The sequence below is a fragment of the Nicotiana tabacum genome, chromosome 5 (genome assembly GCF_000715075.1).
Source record: "Nicotiana tabacum cultivar K326 chromosome 5, ASM71507v2, whole genome shotgun sequence".
NCBI lineage: Eukaryota > Viridiplantae > Streptophyta > Magnoliopsida > Solanales > Solanaceae > Nicotiana > Nicotiana tabacum.
In genome coordinates, this window is record NC_134084.1 from 68,673,729 (window position 1) to 68,683,639 (window position 9,911).

The following is a 9,911-nucleotide window of genomic DNA, read 5'->3' on the forward strand; positions in this document are numbered from 1 at the left end:
GAACAGTATTGTACAGAGTCGAAATATACATGCCCCTACTGACAAACAACTACAGAATTAAAATACAACAGGGTAAACTCAGTCAAATATCAATACATACTTTCGAACTGTTGAATCATAAGCTAAATCAACTTTCACAGGCCTGTTAATGTATTATGAATACTACGACAAATACTTGAACTTCTTCAACCTCTTTTCATTTCATGCTTTCCAACTATTTTAATTACATCAATATGGGACTTGAAATGTGTACCTGGAAATGCTGAAAATGCAAAGGAGAAGAAGAAGAAGATGTGGAAATCAGCAGCAGAAAGAAGCAGGACTAGTAGTAGCAGCAGGACAGGGCAGCAACAACAGTGAGCAGAATAGCAACAACAAACAGAACAGCATAAAAGAAAAGGATTCTGATGCGAGGTGGAACTAGAGTTGAAGGAAAATGACAGCCAAACGAAATAGCACACAGTGTGATAGCAACAATGCTTCAGACAATCCAATTCCGGAATATACCAAATGCCACAAAACACTAACAATAATCTCGATGGGATTTTAGAAGAAGCAACACTGCTTAATGTATTGACAATAGATGAAGTTCAGACAAACAAGACCAAATTTCTGATTTCCTAATCTGTTTTTCCTCTTTCTTGCTCCCTTTCTATTTCTGTCAACTCTCTCTTTTCTTTCTATCTTCACAGTGTGTGTGTGTTTCTTCTCTAATCCCTGTGTCCTAATCTCAGATCCTCCTTTCCCAATGTTTTTATCTCCCCTTTTATAAGTCCCTATCCTACTCTTTTTTAAACAGCCTGTTTTCAGAAATCCAGTACCCTTCCCATGTGCCTTCTATTTTCAATTCCAAACTTTAGCTAATTAAATATTAAACCCCATCAACATTCCCTGGCAGATTTTACTTTTAAAAGGTTTAAACACTTCTTTAAACTAAAGCCAAGTATGGGCAGTAGGATAGCATATGCTGTCAAAACATTTTAAAATCAAACAAGGACCTTTATGCAGGCCACAGGTTGTGCACAAAGCACATGAGGAGCACCAATGCACATGAGGTGCACCAATGCAAATGTTGTGCAGGAGTGCACATGCCATCCAATTCAGCATTTTAACCAAACATCCCTTTTACATTACTGATCTAAATCAACAGCTATAAGTAAACAAAATTGTTTCTCAATTGATTCAAAAAAAAAAAAATGTTCGACAGAAACAAATCGCTTTGCTATGCTCAGATAGTTGAAACTAATTGACGACTCATGTCGACTCGACTATATTAGCATTATCGTACACAATCGTAGCCGAAAATCAAACATTCAGAAGTATGGGACACATGACTCGACTTATACTGATTAAAATAGAATGGTGCATCCGAGGAATCAGTTAGTTAGTACAAATTGGAATACAACCAATACGCATGCCGTATCAGAATAGGAGGAGAAGGATTCAGACAAACACAGATGTTCAAACAGAGTGGACGAACAAAAGTTGATAAAAATTCAAAACACAAATTGACACAAAACATGAACAGACATCTAATCCCTCACATGGACCAAACAAATAAGGGAAGAAGGCAGACTCACCTCAAATCTTGAAAAATCGGAAACCTTGAACCGGACTTGGACAGACTTTCTTAAGGCTGAACGGACTTTAATCGAAGTGTTTCTCAGATGAGAAACACTTCGATTAAGGTCCCTTGGACCTTAATTTCTTTGGCTCGAACGGGTATGAACTAGTGACGAGGAACTACAAAGTTCCAAAACTCAGATCCGGGATTCATGTTTCCCTGGTTAGATTCGGACCAAACCAAGTATGGTTCGGTCACGAGGGGGTCTGGGGAGTATCTGGTACAAAACTGGGGTTGGTTGGGTCAGATCGAGTTTTGACTCGAATCTTCGAATGAAGATTCGAGGACCTGGGGGGTGATTCGAAACATGGGGTTGGTAGATTTGGGTTCAGGATGGCCTGGGGGTCCTATGGTGTTCAAGGGAAGGTCACCGGCATCCATGCCGCCGGCTTTCATGGCGGAAGTATGCAGAGGCGGCTAGGGTTTTAGGGCTGTTCGTTTGGGGAGACGAAGCAGCTGGGGTATTGGATAGGGGGGTAGGGTAGTGTTATGTACTTATATAGTTAGTGGGCAAATGGATCCTGGCCGTTGGATGAGACGAGATGAAGGGCCAGGATCCTTCGGCTAACAGGGAACGACGTCGTTCCAAGGGTGAAGGGTTAGGGTCGGTCCGGGTGAGACGGGTCGGGTTTATTGGTGGGTTATGGGGATTGATCTTGGACCGTTGGATCGGCTTGGTTTAAACGGTTGTGATGGGTTGGCATCGAAACGACGTAGCTTTGGTGTTAAACTACGTCGTTTCATGGCCTGGGGGTGGGCTGTTTGGACTGGTGGCTTGGGCTGTCCGCTTGGGCTGAGTTCGTTGGGCCAATTTTAACAAATTGGCCCAAGTCCGGAAGGGCCTTTTCTTTCTCTTTTTTTTTTTATTTTATTTTTTATTTTTATTTCTTTTCTTATTTATTTTAAAACAAAACTAAAAAAAATCAAATTAAAATTAAATACACACTCAAATATAATTATTTGCGCACATACTAAAGTATTTCAAAACCGGTAAAGTCAAACCAAACAAAATCATGGACGAAAAATGCCTATTCACGATTTTCTATTTAATGACCGAATTACGGTTTGAATTACGCAGGACACATATATATTTTTTTGAATTTTATTTTAATAAAGTAAATAAATAAGAATGGGCCAAAATCACAAATAAATCCACAAGGTGCCGTACAGAAATCCGAAATTGTACAGCGGGGCCAATTATATATTTTTTTTTATTTCTTTTTGGAGCGATTGTCGTGTGAAGCAAAAATCACGTGCTCACACTAGTAATTTTTATATCTTTTTATTTTCTGGTACAACTCAAAACAGAGCAGTGTAAGTGGAGTTTAATTTTTTTGGTCCGTGGAGTAATATATTTTACCCTGAATTTCTAATCTATTAAAATTCATTTTCTTGAAGAAATGGAAAAAGACTTCTAAAAGAAATAAATAACATATATAAATCGAGGATCTATGTTTTTTCACAACAATAATACTAACATTCACAATGTAGTCATTAAAGAATGTTGTTTAGTGAGATATTTTTCTCTCAATAAATATTTATTTTATACTCCTAGTTTTTATTTGTAGATGGGGAAACTTGCATTTATACCAGAGTTCAAGTAACATTTCTTGAAGCCAAAATTCCAAAAATCAGTATTTACAATGTGTTGTAAACTCCTAGAACGAATAATTCCACCTCTAGTCTATACAGTGCAGGGACAATGATGTATCTGAAAATACATTCCACTGCAAAAAACATCATGTTCAGAGGTAGAATAAAACTATTTTGGTCACATAACTGTCATCTATTTCAGCTTCTCTAATGTCATGCTCGATATCCAGAGCCCGTGATCAACCAAACGATCGTTGCTATGGCCAACCCCAAGAATCCACCGGCAACAACCTGCATCATAGTTTTCTGTAAAATTTCTTTCTTTTGAGGTTTTAAAACGTACAGTTCATCATATCACTCAAGTGAACTCAAAAACATAGGAGTACTCTAGTATAATTTTGTGTATAATTTAACTCTTTAGAGACTTTAAAAAAATTATTCTGTGCAGAGTAGGCAACATTAGGTTTGGTCTACTCTGAAAATGAGAACTGTTAAAAGATAAAATGTTGAATTATAGACAATCATGTGTATCAAGAAAAGGTCAAAGACAAGTCTTTTTTCATGGAAAATGTTTTCCTAGAAGATGTTTTATACTTTCTTCAAAAACTATTTTAGATTAATAATAACATCAGCACACTGGGATGTGTTTTGATGAAATTTTTGAGTATTAATATTAATAATAATGGCTAAGTGTTAATTGAAGCAAGCAATTTGGAGCTAAAGTTAATACCGTCGTAAGTAAGCGAGGGAAGTTATTTTCCCTTTTAATAGGAGAATCTTTTCCTACTAGTAATTAAACACCATAAAGTGACTTTCTCAAGTAAAATATTTTCCTCCGGTCATACCAACGAACCATGATGTCTACTATGAGGAAGATACTGGAAAAAAATAGAAAAACACACGCTAGTACTACATAAATAGAAAGCTTCTGAACATCTAAGTTGATCGGACACGGGTGCGGGTGTCCTACACGGGTGCGGATCTAGAAGTCGGATCCTTCGAAATGTAAATTCTAAAATTCGGGGATACGGATCCTAATACGGATATGGGTGCGGGATCTAGCTAAAATAATTCAAAAATATAAAAACATGCCTAAATTATGAGAAATTTTGAGGAATACTTATTTATAGCTTGTAAAGTGTGAATTTCTTTTTTATTCTCAAGTTGTAGATAAGTAAAGGATTGATTTCCTAGATAAAATATGTTATTTCTTCTCTAGTTTTGGTTCTTACTTCAGGAATTAAATTGTATCTCGTTTCGAATTTTTCCGTCCGTCGTGGTCAAAGTATTCAAAATTATTTGACCAGATCCAGTACATATCTCATACTCATACCCATACTAGTGTCGTGTCGACACGGGTGCGGCACCTAAACTGCCGTGTCGGAGCAACTTAGTTGAACATGCCAAATCAGGTGAAATTAATTTTAGGAAGCTTTTCTATGGAGCTAGGATTTAACCAAGTTATACAATTTTTTTATTATAAATTGAAGAGAAACCTGAGGAGGAGTGTGACCAAGGAGTTCACGTAGCGGTATGCTATCTGCAAGAGGATGTCCAGCAGGAAGTTCACACACAATTTGGTTCAGAACCTGAAAAAGAACAACCCAAGGATTTCAAATGAATTTCAGAATGTGTTTATGAAATCTGTTGCAACTACGAGTATGCTATTCTATACAAATGTTATAATTTCTTCAGACGAATGCAAGCACGCATGTAGATTCACAGGAACAACTGTTTGCAAATAAATGCAGATATCCATATAGCTAAAGCAACATGAGCTTCAGACCTCCGCTTGACGTCCAGCCTGCAATCTTACACCTGTGGCATCATACATCACCTGCCACAATAAATTACCACATGAGCGATCTTTTGCTTAACACAGGACACAATATAATACATAATCAGAACAAAGCCTCATTTCCTGATCGTTGTGATGTATCAAACCAATGTGTTATCAGAGAGGAGTGTGCTACTCATCAAGACAAAGACCAAGAGTCGAGAGGGGTTCAAAGAGCAAAGAGTTAGGTTAATGAAGTCATGGAAATAGATCACCGGAGGTAGAGGAAGTACTTTATATAGAGTTATGCCAGATCCATAAATGTGTTCATGCATTAAAACAAAAAGGAATGCAAACAGAAAGTCGAAGTTCGAAGGGAAAGAGGTCTTCGGGATCTTCAGAAACAATGTTACATTCCCTTGTAGATAAATAAACAAGGGTTAGTTTCTTCTTAACAATATTCTTGCTTTCAGGAACAAAATTGAATTGAACCATCTTTAGGTAATCCTGCTCATCAATAACCAATGATGAAATGCTTACTTTTGAAATATTATAGAGGGCTGGTTTTAAGGATATCCTGATCCAAGAAACAGGATATCAAATTTTCCCATATTAGGATTAAAAAATTGGATCAATATCGCTCCAACTATATCCGGATTTAATGAATCGCCAAACAGGCAGCGAAGGTCTTAGAACACATATTGAGTTGCAAAAGTAGAGATGTTCCACCGAAGTATCACTCATTCTCAACTCTACATCTAATAATGTTTCTTATACTTTTTTCCGTTCTTTATATTTCAAGAACTCTCTCCCCATCCCCCTGGGCTCCCTAGGGCATACAGATTGAAAGAATGTTAGGTATCTAGACTTCAAAGTAGTAGTAGATTCAGACATAGTCCGCCTTAAGTTATAAGAGTTTCTATGTATCTTGATTATTCTTTGGTAATTTGACGATAATCTCATGATTTTATTTGATTGAGGGTCTTATTACTACTCCTCAATAGAGATAAACTTGAGCGCACGTAGGTTGTGGCTTGCCTTAACTTGGTTTGAGAACTACCAAACCTTTCCAATTTATGTTGGACTATAACTATCCTATCATAGGCTGCAATGCAGAGAGAAAAGGCACGCCTTGAATTTCGGATCATCCTACAGATGCATTAGGGTATACCTTTCCCCCAAAAAGTGTCACTTTGTTTCTCAGGTGAAGCAAATCATTTGTTTGTCTGACCTGGCTTCATTGGCAGTATGTCCTCCTTATTGAGTGCTACTCTTGTCGGACATTGTTTCTTTGTACAAAGAAACAAGAGAAGTTGGAATTCTACTGCACAAACTAGTAAACTTCAGTTACTTAAAATAAGAGAACGTTTCAACCTTGTCTTGTTGTGTATAATAGATTAAGATAGAGTAGTTCATCCTAGATTTTGGGGTGCCACGAGGTTGGACAAAGACATGTTGACTATAACTGAACAAGCCAATCCCAACTTAAAAAAGGGCAGCTCGATGCACTACGCTCCCCCTATACGCGGGGTCCGGGGAAGGGTCAGACCATAAGGGTCTATTGTACGCAGCCTTACCCTCCATTTTTGCAAGAGGTTGTTTCCACGGCTCGAACATGTGGCCTCCTGGTCATATGACAACAACTTTACCAGTTACGCCAAGCCAATCCCATCTTACATGCCACTATTTTTATACATGACAGAGTATGTGGATCACTTGCAACCTAAGAGTACAGACACAATAGGTATAGAAACAGTAGCAATGCTTACAGTCACTAATACATAACTTGAATTCTATGTATTGCGACATGTACAAGGTCACAGGAAAAGTGCATCTTTCTAAAATGCATCGAAATGTGTATGCATTTTACAATGTGACTTCATAATATGAGGATAGGAAAGAATTCAGAGAGAGATGATACCACACAAGCTAAAACTAATGCAGTAGCAAAGAGCGATCCTCCAAAGCCCTCTTGCAAACCAACAGCCGTGGCTAAAGCAGTCACGGTTGATGTATGAGATGATGGCATCCCACCAGATCCAACGAGTTGCTTCAGATCCCAATGTCTCTCCTTGTACCTGTAAGATACTCGGGATTAATAGATGTAATCCTTTTTCAGAATGTCTGGCTTGCTGACTGCACCATGTAATTCTTTGTCATTATGTGCAGAGAAAAGAAAGAATAAAATGTCATACACTATGAAACACCAATTATAAGTAATATGACGTCTCTATCATTCTTTCATTGACCCTCGCCCCCTATACATACCCGCTCGGCATATTTCTCATCTAATCTGTAACAGAGAAGTGCACCTGAACTTTATAAGCCTGCTTTTACACCATACTACATGTTTGAGCAGGATGGAATTGGACTTGATCAAATAAGAACTGGATTTAAGCAGCACTGCTGCATGATGCCCTAGAGTATGCCAATCCTCATACTAATTAATGGAGTATCTTAAAATACGTTGCTTAATGTCCAGAAGCATGTCAATCATAAGCTTAACATTTTGGATCAGAATTAATAATGCTTACAACAAAACAAATGGTGTCAGATATATTGCCAAACGAATTGAAAACCAAAAGATACTTCTCAATCCTAACCACAAGCTTTCTTGAATAAACAACAACTAGTACGCCTCTATCTTAATCTAGTTGGGGTTGGCTATATATAAAAAGCATCTGTATCCATTTTCATTCAAATATTCAATAATCTCTTTTAAGGCAACAAACTTTCTTGAATAAAAACAAAACAAATTCTTAGCCTTCAAAAATGTACATGCATTTCATCATCGGGCCCCGATGCACAAAGCATCTCGCATTCACGCAAGGTCTTAGGAAGGGTCGCACCCCAAGGGTGTGATGTAGATAGCCTACCCTAATTCAAGAATGTACATACATTCTGCTATATTCAGGTTCATTTTCAATGATATATATATATATATATATATATGGGATGAATAAGCAAAAGAAAATGAATAGAAAGTGTGGTGAGAGGGGGTACCAAGAAGTGAAGAGCTTGGCGGATTGTGCAAGGGCAAAAGCAAGAAGAGCAGAGACCAGGGGATAATTTGTTAAAAAGGAAGAATTAGAAGCATAATTAGACACAATTGTTGTGGTAGTAGTAGCTGATATGTTGATGGGGACTGAGTTTTGGATCAATGTCACTGCTGAACCCCTCATCTCATCCATTTCTTCTTTCCCCTCCCTATATTTCTCCAAATTATGTATATATATCTCTTTGTGTTCCCAAGATTCAATTTTTGTACATTCACAATGAAATAATTTATTTATTTTTGGGAAAATTTGGAGGGAGAAAGAAAGTGAAGAATCAATGACGATTGATCCCCTCAAGTGTGCCCCTTCTTGCTTCTTTGAGGGAATGAAACAATATGGAGAAGTGGGGGTGTCAACTCTCATGACATAGATGAATGGTCATCCGAGGTTACTGTAATAAAGCTTAAGAGAACGTGCCACTTGTTTTCCTCATGCATGCAATGCGAAAAGAGGACCTATACTCTCTCTCTAAATAGACAAGTGATGTAGTTATTATTAGGGAAATTTTCATAAAGCACTTGTTGCGGAAGCCAAATGTATATAGTGTGAATGAGTCACAACTATTATACCAAAAATTATGACAGCCACCAAATAATAAATAAGACAATAAGACAGCAATAAAAGGAACACCAGAATTTACGAGGTTCGGCCAATTTTGCTTACTTCCTCCGACACAACCAATATTTTATTCCATTCCAAAAATACAAGTGAAATAATACTAAAGAAAGAAGATACAAATGTCTTAAGAAGATAAGAAGACAAATGAGAGGTGTGTTTAAATCCTAAACATTAGGCCTCCTTTTATAGGGAAATATTTTCCCCCAAATGAAATCATCCACCGATGTGGGACAATTTCTTTTGTCAATCAACAAATCTCCACCTTGACAAAATTCCACATCTTTAATTTTCTCTCAATAACAAATTTTGGTTGTGTCTTCATCTTCAATCTTCAATGTTCAACAATGTTGATCAAATCCAAACAATGTTGAAACTTGACCGCAGTCACCACTTTTGTCAGCATATCAGCAGGATTCTCCGTAGTATGAATTTTCTTCACCGTGACTCCACCTTCTTCTATGATTTCTCAGACGAAATGATACCGAACATCAATGTGCTTCGTCCTTGCATGATAAATTTGGTTCTTCGCTAATTGAATAACACTTTGACTATCACAAAAAATTGTGATACTTTTTTGTTCAACACCAAGCTCTTTTAGCAACCCCTGAAGCCAAATTGCCTCTTTCACAGCCTCTGTAATAGCCATGTACTCTGCCTCTGTTGTAGACAAAGCAACTGTTGACTGCAAAGTAGACTTCCAACTAACTGGTACCTTTGCAAAAGTAAACACATAACCAGTAGTTGATCTTCGTTTGTCCAGATCACCCGCAAAATCCGAGTCACAATATCCAACTACAGACTGATTGTCTTCCTGCTCAAAAACTAACCCAACATCTACAGTATTATGAATATACCGTAGAATCCACTTCACAGCTTGTCAATGCTCCTTTCCTGGATTATGCATATATCTGCTAATAACTCCAACAGCTTGTGAAATGTCAGGTCTCGTACAGACCATTGCATACATCAAGCTATCAACAGTATTTACGTATGGTACCTTTGACATATACTCTCGTTTAGCTTCATCTTTTGGCGACATAGTAGTACTTAGCTTAAAATGAGGAGCAAGTGGAGTACTAACTGGCTTAGTCTTTTCATCTATGCCAAAACGTTGTAGTACTCTTTTCAAATATTCTTTCTAAGATAAACAGAGTTTCTTTGAACGTCTATCTCTTATTATCTCCATGCCAAGAATTTTCTTTGCCTCACCCAGATCCTTCATCTCAAACTCCTTCTTCAGTTG

General features: G+C 37.5%; 1 protein-coding gene across 1 annotated transcript; it reads right to left on the reverse strand.

Annotated features, from left to right (window-relative positions):
- Window positions 1-3,219: 3,219 nt before the first annotated feature.
- On the reverse strand, window positions 3,220-8,382 carry LOC107825678 (uncharacterized). Its single transcript, XM_016652562.2, has 5 exons — window positions 7,998-8,382; window positions 6,916-7,072; window positions 5,004-5,054; window positions 4,714-4,806; window positions 3,220-3,508 (listed from the first exon to the last, which is right to left on the reverse strand). Exons 1-5 carry the CDS (start codon window positions 8,183-8,185, stop codon window positions 3,431-3,433), a joined length of 567 nt encoding a protein of 188 aa, XP_016508048.1. The 5' UTR covers window positions 8,186-8,382; the 3' UTR covers window positions 3,220-3,430.
- Window positions 8,383-9,911: the final 1,529 nt, after the last annotated feature.

Bases quoted from the DNA above. Each gene is read 5' to 3' on its own strand.
- LOC107825678 (XM_016652562.2), bottom strand. From the start codon at position 8,185: ATGGATGAGATGAGGGGTTCAGCAGTGACATTGATCCAAAACTCAGTC. The intron at 7,073-7,997 runs GTACCCCCTCTC...AGTATCTTACAG, and splicing joins GCCAAGCTCTTCACTTCTTG to GTACAAGGAGAGACATTGGG. The intron at 4,807-5,003 runs GTCTGAAGCTCA...GTTCTTTTTCAG, and splicing joins AGGCTGGACGTCAAGCGGAG to GTTCTGAACCAAATTGTGTG.